At 41.4% G+C, this 14749-nt stretch overlaps 1 protein-coding gene across 3 annotated transcripts in view; it reads left to right on the top strand.

The window, feature by feature from the left end:
* LOC110533517 (homeobox protein PKNOX2) overlaps window positions 1–14749 on the top strand; it is a 118949-nt gene that overhangs the window by 98185 nt on the left and 6015 nt on the right. For all 3 annotated transcript variants that reach the window (XM_021617806.2, XM_021617805.2, XM_021617804.2), the window contains 4 exons: window positions 1182–1353; window positions 6162–6347; window positions 10442–10577; window positions 11606–11703. In XM_021617806.2, the coding sequence (XP_021473481.1) occupies window positions 1182–1353; window positions 6162–6347; window positions 10442–10577; window positions 11606–11703 (592 nt within the window). The remainder of the gene's footprint in view (window positions 1–1181; window positions 1354–6161; window positions 6348–10441; window positions 10578–11605; window positions 11704–14749) is intronic.

The following is a 14749-nucleotide window of genomic DNA, read 5'->3' as shown; positions in this document are numbered from 1 at the left end:
ACAGTGCTCCTTGGGATGTTTAAAGCTTGGGAAATCTTTTTGCATCCAAATCCGGCTTTAAACTTCTTCACAACAGTATCTCGGACCTGCCTGGTGTGTTCCTTGTTCTTCATGATGCTCTCTGCGCTTTTAACGGACCTCTGAGACTATCACAGTGCAGGCGCATTTATACGGAGACTTGATTACACACAGGTGGATTGTATTTATCATCATTAGTCATTTAGGTCAACATTGGATCATTCAGAGATCCTCACTGAACTTCTGGAGAGAGTTTGCTGCACTGAAAGTAAAGGGGCTGAATAATTTTGCACGCCCAATTTTTCAGTTTTTGATTTGTTAAAAAAGTTTGAAATATCCAATAAATGTCGTTCCACTTCATGATTGTGTCCCACTTGTTGTTGATTCTTCACAAAAAAATACAGTTTTATATCTTTGTTTGAAGCCTGAAATGTGGCAAAAGGTCGCAAAGTTCAAGGGGGCCGAATACTTTCGCAAGGCACTGTAGTTTTGATGATTATGGTGAAGTTAGGTTAAGTAATTGTATTTCAATGTTTGCAACGCAGGTTGAAATTATATGAAAACACTACTGGTTGATTACTTTTTGCAAATCCAAATGTGTTTCAAACAGAGATTCAACATCACAATATGTTGACAAATTACATTGAAACAACTAGTTTGTGCCCAGTCGGATCTCATTGTCTACCGTTTTCTTTGTCTGTTGTATTTGTCTATTGAGTTAACGATCAAGTTATCTTGCTAATGCAGTTCCTGGGTGTCAAATAGAGCATTGTTGCAGTACAACATGCTGTAGTTAACACACAATGCACAACTAAACTTCCCTCTAAAGCCGGGATTGAATCTGATTGCACATTGGGACAATGCGCCATTTAGGTAATTTCCGATTGAGCCGACATATGCAGTGTTTACTGTGAATGTGGTCTCAGCGAACACAGAAACATTGCCTTTAAAAGGACCATTGTCTAAAAAGCGCGATCGGATTGAATACCGGCCTCAGTCTGTTAACATGATACATACCTCAAATACGCCAATACCGAGGCAACCTTCTCAAACAGATTTATTTTTTCCTCTTTGTACCTAGAACTACTATTTATACGGCAATCAAGATACAGCTAGAGCAGTTATAAAGTTTAACTACTTCCTGTCTTCTCCTATCCTTCCAGACACCCTCTATTCCCACTGCTGGCCCTGCTGTTTGAGAAGTGTGAGCAGGCCACCCAGGGCTCCGAGTGCATCACCTCTGCCAGCTTCGATGTGGACATCGAAAACTTTGTCCACCAGCAGGAGCAGGACCACAAGCCGTTCTTCAGCGAGGACCCTGAGCTGGACAACCTGGTTAGTACCCCGCCTGGGGGCCATCTAAATAGTTTAACGTGGATTTGAAACATCTCAAAGTCTAACATGGCTTCCTAATATTGAGCAGTAGTCATAGTCATACTGTGATGACTTCCTCCACCAGTAGAGAGAGCAAATCATCCTCAACATTAGTAAGCCACCCTGGACTAGTGAGATGCCTCCTCAGCGTAAGGAAGCTCTGTTAAATATCCCTTTCATGTCCCACCCACAATAAAGTTGTCTTATTTTCTCTCTCACCCTTTCTCATGTACACAGTTCTCTCTTCAATTAGCTCTCTCTCTTGCTCCCTCACACACGTTGACCTCTACCCCCTCCCTCTAGTACCTCTTACTTTCCTCCTTTGTCTCTCTCAATATCTGTTTCTATTCTATTCACCCTTTCTCTCTCTTCCCCTTTCTCATGATCTCTCCCTCCTACCATCCTATGACAGCTAGCAGTAATTAGAGAGCGAGAAATCATTATGTGGGTGCTCGGCGACAAGTGGTGCGGCAGTCAATTAACCCCGCATCTGTGTGCTTTACGAGGTGCTGGTCGGGGGCTGGACCCAGCACACACTAACTATTCCACAGTACAGTAAGCTGAAGATGTGAGCTTACATCTGAGATGGCACAAGGCCCCGACTAAACAAGCAGCGGTAATGGTCATGTAACATCTCAACCGGCTCGAATTTGACTTTTACGATATTACCGTAGAATATCTCAACAGCATGGGATATTAGGTGAGAGGGACATCTCAAATAAGAATCCCTATTGTAAACTTGCTAGGGTGATGACAACTAGGGTATTAACTTCAGGTAGAATGCTTATAGATTTGTTATTATATAAGGATATGCTTTCATGCATTTAAATTAAGATGAAACAGTAAATGACTCCACCAATGCAACAGACGTAAGGTTCAAGATGTATTTTGTCACATTTTTAATGTACCACACCAAAATAAATTCAAATAATAAACACCAAAGATTTTTCAGAACCCGTGTCCAAATTACTTGCAAGATTGCTTAAACTCGTTAGCACGCGTTCGAGCTGAAAAAAAATAAAGTCCCGAAGCACCCCATCGCTGTGGTTACTCACTAATGTTACTCGTAGATATTTCCTCAGCGAAGTATAACATTTCCGTGCAGCTGTCCTCACAAGATCCACAGCAAGCACAGCTATCAATGCAGACAGTACTCATTAACAGCAACAGATATGCCATGGAAACATGAACTCGTTAATCTTCCACAAGCAATTCTCTCCAGGTCTCGCACGATGCTAGGCTGACCTCGAGGCTGTCAAATACCGCCACGATGAGACGGTAGATTCAGTCTCTACTAAGTATTTTTTAACAAAATAATAATACTCTCTTATAAAATAAAATCAGTATTTCCCTTCAAAACTCGGTAGATACGTGTTTTGTTCTATTTTTATCATCTTCTTTCATAGTTTTTCTTCACCAACACTGATAATGTTCACCATATGTGAATTGATTGCCCCCCCCCCCCATCTATCTTCAGAGTTCATACTGTTAGGTGACCTAAACTGGGATATGCTTAACACCCTGGCAGTCCTACATTCTATGATAGATGCCCTCAATCTCACACAAATTATTAAGGAACAACCCTAAATCTGTAACCATGGGCATCCTCTTAGATATCATCCTGAAAAACGTACCCTCTAAATACACGTCTGCTGTCTTCAACCAGGATCTCAGCGATCATTGCCTCATTGCCTGTGTGCATAATGGGTCCGCGGTCAAACGACAACCCCTCATCACTGTCAAACGCTCTCTAAAACACTTCAGCAAGCAAGCCTATCTAATCGACCTGGCCCGGGTATCCTGGAAGGATACTGACCTCGTCCCATCAGTAGAGGATGCCTGGTTGCTCTTTAAAAGTGCTTTCCTTAAATACGCTTGCAAGAACAAATTGGATATAGCCATTGGTTCACCCCAGACTTGACTGACCTTGACCAGCACAAAAACATCCTCTGGCGTTCTGCATTAGCATCAAATAGCCCCCATATCGCGATATGCAACTTTTCAGGGAAGTCAGGAACCAATATACTCAGTCAGTTAGGAAAGCTAAGGCTAACTTTTTCAAACAGAAATTTGCATCCTGTAGCACTAATTCCAAAAAGTTTTGGGGCACTGTAAAGTCCATGGAGAATAAGAGCACCTCCTCCCAGCTGCCCACTGCACTGAGGCTATGAAACACTGTCACCACCAATAAATCTACGATAACTAATCATTTCAATAAGCATTTTTCTACAGCTGGCCATGCTTTCCACCTGGCTACCCCTACCCAGGGCAACAGCTTAACACCCCCTGCAGCAACTTGCCCAAGCTTATCCTTCACCCAAATCCAGACAGTTGATGTTCTGAAAGAGTGGCAAAATCTGGATCCCTACAAACCAGCTGGGATAGACAATCTGGACCCTCTCTAAAATGATCAGCCGAAATTGTTGCAACCCCTATTACCAGCCTGTTCACCCTCTCTTTCGTATCGTCTGAGATCCCCAAAGATTTGAAAGCTGCCACGGTCCTCCCCCTTTTCAAAGGGTCCGACACTCTAGACCCAAACTGCTATAGACCTATATCCATCCTGCCCGGCCTTTCTAAAATCTTCGAAAGCCAAGTTAACAAACAGAATACCGACCATTTCGAATCCCACCATACCTTCTCCACTATGCAATCTGGTTTACGAGCTGGTCATGGGTGCACCTCAGCCACGCTCAAGGTCTTAAACGACATCATAACCAGCATCAATATAAGGGAGTACTGTGCAGCCGTCTTCATGGACCTGGCCAAGGCTTTCAACTCTGTCAATCACCACATTCTTATTGGTAGACTCAATAGCCTTAGTTTCTCAAATGACTGCCTCGCCTGGTTCACCAACTACTTCTCAGATAGAGTTCAGTGTGTCAAATCGGAGGGCCTGTTGTCCGGACCTCTGGCAGTCTCTATGGTGGTGTCACAGGCTTCAATTCTCAGGCCGACTTTTTTTTCTGTATACATCAATTATGTCAATCTTGCTGCTGGTGATTCTTTGATCCACCTCTACGCAGACAACACCATTCTGTATACCTCTGGCCCTTCTTTGGACACTGTGTTAACAAATCTCCAAACCAGCTTCAATGCCATACAACACTCCTTCCGTGGCCTCCAACTGCATTTAAATGCAAGTAAAACTAAATGCATGCTCTTCAACCGATTGTTGCCCGTACCCGCCCGCTCGACTAGCATCACTACTCTGGACGGTTTTGACTTAGAACATGTGAACAACTACAAATACCTATGTGACTGGTTAGACTGTAAACTCTCCTTCCAGACTCAAATTATGCATCTCCAATCCAAAAATAAATCTAGAATCAGCTTCATATTTCGCAACAAAGCCTCCTTCACTCATGCTGCCAAACATACCCTCATAAAACTGACTATCCTACCGATCCTTGACTTCGGCGATGCCATTTACAAAATAGCCTCCAACACTCTACTCAGCAAACTGGATATAGTCTGTTTTGTCACCAAAGCCCCATATTCTACCCACCACTGCGACCTCTCGTTGGCTGGTCCTTACTACATATTCGTCGCCAAACCCACTTTCTCCAGGTCATCTATAAGTCTTTGCTCGGTAAAGCCCCACCTTATCTCAGCTCACTGGTCACCATAGCAACACCCACCCATAGCACACGCTCCAGCAGGTATATTTCACTGGTCATCCCCAAAGCCAATACTTCCTTTGTCTGCCTTTCCTTCCAGTTCTCCGCTGCCAATGACTTCAACGAATTGCAAAAATCACTGAAGCTAGAGTCTTATATGTCCCTCTTTAACTTTAAGCATCAGCTGTCAGAGCAGCTTACCGATCACTGTAGATGTACACAGCCAATCTGTAAATAGCACACCCGACTACCTCATCCCCATATTGTTCTTTATCCTCTTTCTCTTGCTCTTACCTCTAGTTGCACATCATCATCTGCACATCAATCACTTCAGTGTTAATGCTAAGTTGTCATTATTTCGCCTCTATGGCCTATTTATTGCCTTACCTCCCTACTCTTCTACATTTGCACATACTGTACATAGATGGTTCTATTGTCTTAATGACTATGCGTTTGTTTATGTGTGTTGTTGTTTTTGTCCTACTGCTTTCCTTTATCTTGGCCAGGTCGCAGTTGTAAATGAGAACTTGTTCTCAAATGGCCTACCTGCTTAAATAAAGGTGATATAAAATAAATAAAAATGTCTCTTCCTCTTTCATCAACGTCTCTTTACCAGTCCTCCTGTTAACCAGGTCAACTCTCCCATTGACCACAGCTGAACAAGCTACCTAATTGGTCAAAACTTAAAAGTAAACCAACCTATTCACTTGTACATTAAATAAATATTTATTCAAAAGAAATGCATTAACGACATTACAATACAGAAGCAATTTGATCATCTTTTACATCTAACACCAATGAATTGTAACAAATAAACTAAAAAAAAATGATCCTCCTTGGCCAAGCACTTTTCCACCCCATTCTGGTGCCCTTGAGTGCTGACTTTGAGAGAGTGAGCACAGGAATGGGAAGCCTGGTTGGGAAAAGGATTGGACCACGGTTAAGAATTTTGAGAGGGTCATGGATTAGCAAGTGTTATGTCAAGGGCTATCTGAGAATGTTCAGGGACTGACAGACTAGGGCAATCACATCATCTATAAGGCACACAAGGGGTCTGTCGAGCTAGCTCAGACTAGCATGAAGGCTAGCATATAGCCTCCTTCTTTCCTCAGTCATTGAGCCTGCTTATTTTCCTCTCTCTCTCCTCAGATGGTGAAGGCCATCCAGGTGCTGAGGATCCACCTGCTGGAACTGGAGAAGGTTAATGAGCTCTGCAAGGACTTTTGCAACCGCTACATCACCTGCCTCAAGACCAAGATGCACAGCGACAACCTGCTCCGCAATGACCTGGGCGGACCCTACTCGCCCTCGCACACCTCACTTAGCCTGCAGCAGGTAAGAGACAGACAAACAAAAACTCATTGAATCAACATTGTTTCCATGTAATTTCAACTGCAAAAAAATGTATGTGATGACATTGAATTAACGGATTGGATTTGCAACAAGTCATCATATTTTAATTTAATATTTTTTACCTAAATCCATTGACATGGTGAATTTTTGTAGCTAATTTCACATTTAACGTTAGTTGACAAGACAACCAAAATTAAATCAAAACTAGACTTTGAAATGACATGGTATATGCACTCTAAACAGAATGTCTCTGGTATGCACTTAGAAAGGGCCAACTGTTTCATCTGTTTTGTCTTTTTATTTTTTATGTTAATACAAATTACATAAATTTCCCCCTGTTTTCATTCACTTTAAGGAAGTAACTTCAAGCATGACCCATATCTTTTTCTTTTGACTCTCCATTTATATTTGCAATAGTTATCTCAAATTTGACAGAGACAGTTGGAGCCATTCTGCAAATGAGGGCAGCTGCTCCTCTTTCCAATCCCTTACAATGACCCTTTTAGCAGTGAGAGTTAGTGTCCTGTGCATGGAAGCATTTGGTGTATTCTCCGGGAGGTTAATTCCCAGCAAGATAAAGGCTGCATTTGTGTGTATTACATTTTTATTGCACCTTGAAATAGAGAGAATATTATTTTCCAATAGGGTTTGACTTATTAGGAGCCCAATTAGCCAACGCCAATGGTGACAGGTAGTGTTACTGCGTTCCTACACATAACAAAAAAGATATTACAGACAAAATGCTTTACAATTCATACTGAACAAAAATATAAAACAGACGCCTCACCAGTCGTCAACTGGCAGCCTCATTAAATAGTACCCGCAAAACACCTGTCTCAACGTCAACAGCGAGGAGGCGACTCCGGGATGCTGGCCTTCTAGGCAGAGTTCCTCTGTCCTGTGTCTGTGTTCTTTTGCCCATCTTACTCTTTTCTTTTTATTTGCCAGTCTGAGATATGTTTTTTTCTTTGCAACTTTGCCTAGAAGGCCAGCATCCCGGAGTCGCCTCTTCACTGTTGATGAGACTGGTGTTATGCGGGTACTATTTAATGAAGCTGCCAGTTGAGGACTTGTGAGGCACCTGTTTCTCAAACTAGACACTCTGATGTACTTGCCGTCTTGCTCAGATATGCACCGGGGGCTCCCACTTCTCTTTCTATTCTGGTTAGAGCCAGTTTGCTCTGTTCTGTGAAGGGAGTAGTACACAGCTTTGTACGAGATCTTCAGTTTCTTGGCAATTTCTCGCTTGGAATAGCCTTAATTTCTCAGAACAAAAATAGACTGATGAGTTTCAGAAGAAAGTGCTTTGTTTCTGGCCATTTTGAGCCTGTAATCGAACCCACAAATGCTGATGCTCCAGATACTCAACTAGTCTAAAAAGGCCAGTTTTATTGCTTCTTTAATCAGAACTACAGGTTTCAGTGGTGCTAACTTAATTGCAAAAGGGTTTTCTAATGATCAATTAGCCTTTTAAAATTATACACTTGGATTAGCTAACACAATGTGCCATTGGAACACAGGAGTGATGGTTGCTGATAATGGGCCTCTGTACGCCTACGCCTATATTCCATTAAAAATCAGCCGTTTACAGCTACAATTGACATTTACAACATGAACAATGTCTACATTGTATTTCTGATCAATTTGATGTTATTTTAAAGGACGACATTTTTGCTTTTCTTTCAAAAACAAGGACATTTCTAAGTGACCCCGAACTTTTGAATGATAGTGTACATTTAAAAACATGAACATGTACTGTGCGTGTGTGTGCATCTATCAGTTAAATGTCAGTACATACAAACAACAAGTAGGTCAGATGGGGGAGAGGCGTTGTGCAGTGAGGTGTTGCTTTATTTGTTTTTTTAAACCAGGTTTGCTGTTTACTTGCACTATATGAGATCGAAGGGAGTCCCATGCATGTGTAATACTGTACGTTTCCTTGAATTTGTTCTGGATCTGGGGACTGCCCTGGTGGCATGTCTGGTGGGGTAAGTGTGTCAGTGCTGTGTGTAAGTTGACTATGCAAAAACAATTGGAATTTCCAACACAATGTTTCTTATAAAACAAGAAGTGATGCAGTCAGTCTTACCTCAACTCTTAGCCTAGAGAGACTGGCATGTATACTATTGATATTAGCCTTCTTATTTCAATGAAAGGCAAAACATTCTGCTCTTTTCTGGGCCAGCTGCAGCTTCACTAGGTATTTTTTTACATCCCTATGAGTAGACAATATCAAGATGGAGACTATCAAGACTGGAGACTGCAGACTTGCTTTGTTGAGTGTGGTTTCAAAAAAGCAGATCATCTCTTTATTATGGACAGACCTTTCCCCGTCTTACAACCATTGAATATATATATATTTTGTCCATAACAGTTTACAATCTAAGGTAAAACCAAATAATTTAGTCTCCTCAACTTGTTCAACAGCCACACAATTCATTACCAGATTCAGCTGAGGTCTAAAACTTGTGTGTTCAGAAGCAGTTTATTACTGGCCACCCATTCATAAACTGACTGCAACTCTTTGTTAAGGGTTTCAGTGACTTCATTAGATGTATATGGTATATGGTTGAATCATCAGCATACATGGACACACAGGCTTTGTTTATTGCCAGTGGCAGGTCATTGGTAAAAATAGAAAAGTGTAGAGGGCTTTAAGAGCTTCCCTGTGGTACACAACGCTTTACAAGTTTGACATTAGAAAAGATTCCATTAGATAGATAGCTTTGAATCCACTATTTGGCAGCGATTGAAAAGCCATAACACATACGTTGTCAATAATATCAAAGGCTGCACTGAAATCTAACAGTACAGCTCCCACAATATTCTTATTATCAATTACTTTCAACCAATTATCAGTAATCATCATGTTGAGTGCTCACTAAGCTATCTGGGGTGGCAGGTAGTCTAGTGGATATAGCGTTGGGCCAGTAACCGAAAGGTTGCTAGATTGAATCCCTGAGCTGACAGGGTACAAATCTGTCGTTCTGTCTCTGAACAAGGCAGTTAACCACTGCTCCTAGGCCGCCATTGTAAATAAGAATTTGTTCTTAACTGACTTGCCTAGTTAAATACATTTTTTTAAAGCATTCTGAAAGTCTGTTGTTAATTTGTTTACAGAGAAATAACATTGTATTTGGTCAAACACCATTTTTCCCAACAGTTTGCTAAGAGCTGGCAGAAAGCTGATAGGTCTGCTTTACCACTTTAAAGTAGCGGAATTACTTTGGCTTCCCTCCAGATCTGAGGACAAACACTTTCCTCTACACTCAGATTAAATGTATGACAGATACAAGTGGATATAGAGTCAGCTACCAGTAGCTTTCCATCTAAGTTGTCAATGCCAGGAGGTTTATCATTATTGATCGACAACAATAGTTTTTCCACTTCTCCCACACTAACTTTACAAAATTCTAACTTACAATGCTTTTCTTTCATTATTAGGACACTTGACCAACTTAGGACACTTGACCAACATACTGTATGTACAAGCACAGGATCATCTGATTTAAATCTCCAATATTTGCTGTCGATTGTCATTTTTGCCTTGTACATTTTAGAGGGAGTCCAACAAGTTATATTCAATATATTATACTGAACCATTTGTGTTTAAGACTCTGTACATTAAAATAAAAAAATCTGCACCTTTTTCCATTGCATTCTTGTATATTCATCTTCAAATCTTTTTCCTTAACGGAAGGTGTAGTCACCTTGTATTTTATACACCCTGGATGCCAGGTGGTTTTTGGAATGGACATCCTTGCAATTTCTAAGAACAATTACATTCAAACATGATTTTATCTGTTGACTTTACTGCCAAGACTGTTTTGTTTTTCTGAAAGGCCATTATACTTGTGTCCAAACGTCTGAGTCATATTCAGTAGTGTACAACATTGTGGAATGTTTTGATAGAAGTACATTTTGAAGAACAGACATTTGTCTCCTACATGTTGCAATAATGAGTCCTGTCAGCTCTATTCATGGCATTTCTATCTGAAACATTCAGTAAGTCCTCAACTGCCCTTCTCAGATCCCTCACTGGTTCCCTCTCTTCTTATGACCTCTGACCTCACCAGGACCTCCTCCAGACGTCCTCTCCGTCCATGACATCAGTCTCCAGCTCCGTCAACTCCTCGGGAATCATGGTGCCCACCGGGACCCTGCAACAGGGCAACATTGCCATGACTACCATCAACTCCCAGGTGGTGTCAGGTGAGAAGCCTTTCCACCTTCCACAAGCCAATTGTATGGGTACCACACCTTCCCTAATATTATGCTTGTTATCAGTTATTGGGATGAGTCTTGTCCTGGAAGCAGAACTGAGAGATTAAAAATTGTCTATATTTTTTATATGTTATGAAAACAAAATGAGCATTTTGGTCAAAATTTAATGTTAGAGTTAGGCATTAGGGTTAACAGTGTGGTTAAGGTTAGAGTTAAAGTCAGATTTTATGACTTTGTGGCTGTGCCAGCTAGTGACCACTCTCAGAGCTGCCTCAATAACAAGATTCATGATGAAAAACGCTAACCTGCTAATATTACATCTTTACATGGTACTTTATAACAACTACCCCTTTTGCATATACATTTTAGATACATAGGCAAGAACAGTTGCAGTTCATGTACAAATTGTACAGTGTTCTACCTTGCATGCACAAAATGGACTTACAACAGAATTATCTAAAAACAACAACAGGGTGAGAGAAGGTTTAGCCACAATAGATGTTTTTATCATTGCTTTTTTCAGCAACAGCATGCTGGTAAGTTAGGGCATATCCTATGTAAAACAGGCTGTTGACATATAATTAAGAATAAACATTTTGTGTTAATGAAGGTGTTCTATATCACTCAAGAAACTATGGGTTTCTTGTTATTATGTAAGGCGGAATGTTACCCCTACCCTCCGGAAATCCCTTTCAACCTAGAATAATCAATCTCATTCCAGCTTTCTCTTTGATCACAACACTCAGATGAACTCAAATTTAACACCCATAATCAGAGAATCTAAATTAGTGGTAATTAGTAACAAAACAACAACTCCTTCCTCAAGGACCTTAGAGGTGAAAGAATACACCTTTTGTTTCGTGCTTTATTCGCGCCGTCCGTGTTTACGTGTTGTTGTTGTTATTGTTGTGTTAGGGTGAGATAATATATGTCTCGAGTCGAACCTGCGCGAGGCCGACTGCTTTTCACAGAAGAAGAAGCCACTTGACTTTCATAACCGCAGATTATACCCTCAGGTGGAACCTTGTATCAGCCGGTTGCCATGGTGACATCGCAAGGGCAGGTGTTAACCCAGGGACTCTCCCAGGGGACCATCCAGATCCAGAATTCACAGGTGAGGACACCAGCTGCTTACCTAGCATATCCCTCCCTGCTGTCCCCGCAATCCAGTCGCCCCACAATCCCTGCTGTCCCCATTATCCTTGCTGTCCCCACAATCCATCTTGTCCCCACAATCCCTGCTGTACCCACAATCGATCTTGTCCCTGGAATCCCTGCTGTTCCCTCTATTCAAGATTCAAAACCATTCTTCTCACCAAAACGTGTTGTTGTTATAGGCACACTTATTTCAATGCTTGTGAGGAACCAATTTAAATCATGTCAAATCAACTTTTTTGCAGAGAGACATTTTTTGAAATAATAGAAAGATAGTAGCATGAGGAATAAATACACAATGAGTAATGATAACTTGGCTATATACTAGTACCGAGTCGATGTACAGGGTTACGAGGTAATTGAGGTAGATATGTACCCACAGTGCATTGAGAAAGTATTCAGACCCCTTGACTTTTTCCACATTTTGTTACGTTACATCCTTAATCTGAAATGGATTAAATTGTTTTTCCGCTCATCAATCTATACACAATACACCATAATGACAAAGAAAAACAGGTTTTTAGAAATGTTTGCAAATTTATTGCAAACAAAAAAACTGAAATATCACATTTACATAATTATCCATATTACATTTACATAAGTTGCTGCACATTTTCAGGTCTCTCAAGTCCAGGCTCTGCCTGGGCCACTCAAGGACATTCAGAGACATGTCCCGAAGGCACTCCTGTGTTGTCTTGGCTGTGCTTAGGGTCATTGTCCTGTTGGAAGGTGAACCATTTGTTGGTACCTTCCAACAAGACATCAACCCTAAGCACACAGCCAAGACAACAGAGGAAGGGGTTCGGGACAAGTCTGAATATCCTTGAGTGACCCAGCCAGAGCCCAGACTTGAACCCGATCAAACATCTCTGGAGAGACCTGAAAATAGCTGTGCAGCAACATTCCCCCATCCAACCTGGCAGAGCTTGAGAGGATCAGCAGAGAAGAATGGGAGAAACTCCCCAAATACAAGTCTGCCAAGCTTCTAGCATCATACCCATGAAGACTTGAGTCTGTATTTGCTGTCAAAGGTGCTTCAACAAAGTACTGAGTAAAGGGTCTGAATACTTATGTAAATGTGATATTTAAGTTTAGTATTTTTAATACATTTGAGAAGAAAAATACATCTGTTTTTCCTTTGTCATTATGGAGTATTGTGTGTAGTTTGATGAGGGGGAACAAAACAATTGAATCAATTTTAAAATTAGGCCGTAGCATAACAAAATGTGGAAAAAGTCAAGGGGTTTGAATACTTTCTGAATGTACTGTATATAGCAGGGTTATGGGTATGGAAGTAGAAGCTGTTCAGGGTCCTGTTGGTTCCAGACTTGGTGCATCGATACCACTTGCCATGCGGTAGTAGAGAGAACAGTCTATGACTTGCGTGGATGGAGTCTTTAACAATTTTTAGGGCCTTCCTCTGACACCGCCTGGTATAGACGTCCTGGATGGCAGGGAGATCTGTCCCAGTGATGTACTGAGCCATACGTACTACCCACTGTAGCGCCTTGCAGTCGGATGCCAAGCAATTGCCATACCAAGCGGTGATGCAGCCTGTCAATATGCTCTCAATGGTGCAGCTGTAGATCTTTTTGAGGATCTGTGGGCCCATGCCAAATCTTTTCAGCCTCCTGAGGGGGAAGAGGCATTGTCGTGCCTTCTTCAACACTGTGTTGGTGTTACGTGGACCGTGTTAATTCCTTAGTAATGTGGACACCGAGGAACTTGAAGCTCTTGACCCAGTTAGAAGAACAGTAGTAAAATATATTTAGTTAATTGATAACACTTTATTTGAGATATAGTCTTTATCATATCGTATCACTGTCATAAGAATCAAATATATCCTGCCTTAAGATTATGACTGACAAACTCCAAATACTCTCAATGTCATGCAGTATATTCATTTTTTCTTGCCATTAGCTGTCACCAGATTGCAAGCCTATCTGTTATGAACATGTGACGGCACTACTAGCATGAAATATGAATATTAGAGTAATAGCATAATAGCAAAGGTGTCATTGGTATACCTAAGAAATTCGGCACACTGTGTTTGCGAAGTATCACTTGTTTTTTATGGTAACGTTTCATTCTTTAGCCTATGTGCTAAAATGTTCTCCTTGATGAAATGTGCACTTGTTTATTTTATTTGAAGTCTAACACACCTGCAAAGAAAGCTCTAGATGTCCGAGTGGGCGAGTGCATGTCCCTTTAAACCCATGCATTCCCCAAGTTCTGAAGAACCTCACACAGGAGGTCCATATCTGAATCAGACTGTCAGACCACCCGTATGCTCCGCTATGAAGTAGACTGTTTAGTGCGGTACTCTGCGGCTGTATCAGCCAGGCAGGAAATTCTGTATTTGACAGACAGCGGCGGCCTCTGTGAATATCCAAGACCCAGCCGAGGCAGCGCTCTACACGTGGGCTGGGAATAAAGTGCATCCCTGTAGCTACACCACCGGCAAACTCCCGGTTATGATACCCCGGCTTGGTGCCGCCAATTAATTCAACCCCGCTTTCCCGGAACACGCATTCCCTGGGCCGAGGGGGATGGGGGAGGGATTTCCATACCCCAGCTGCAACTGTAATGAGGCTTGTTTTGTGTGTTTTATATATTTATATCAGAATCAGTTGGGAGCCGTTTCTTTTTAATGACTTTACAATGCCAGTGTCTGCATGAAATTAATCACATGCATTTTTAGCTGAGTATATTTATGTATTTGTTTATTTATTTTTGCATTTTGTCCTGCCAATGTTTTCATGATCCAGATAAAATGTTCATATTCTTGGTATGTTTTAACCATTTCAAATGTGTTGTTAAATATGAATGAAGGATCTCCACTTTGATGATGTTTGCGCCAATGACACAGAAACTATTTGTTTTGTGTGTGGACCAGAGATGGACATTTTGAGATTTCATGCATAGTGATCTCATGCCACTGTAGATGTCTTGGTCTTCACACACACACACACACACACACACACACACACACACACACACACACA

This window comes from Oncorhynchus mykiss, chromosome 10 (genome assembly GCF_013265735.2).
Source record: "Oncorhynchus mykiss isolate Arlee chromosome 10, USDA_OmykA_1.1, whole genome shotgun sequence".
Lineage (NCBI taxonomy): Eukaryota > Metazoa > Chordata > Actinopteri > Salmoniformes > Salmonidae > Oncorhynchus > Oncorhynchus mykiss.
Note: the sequence above shows the minus strand (reverse complement) of the source record. Positions and strands in the feature narration are given on the sequence as shown.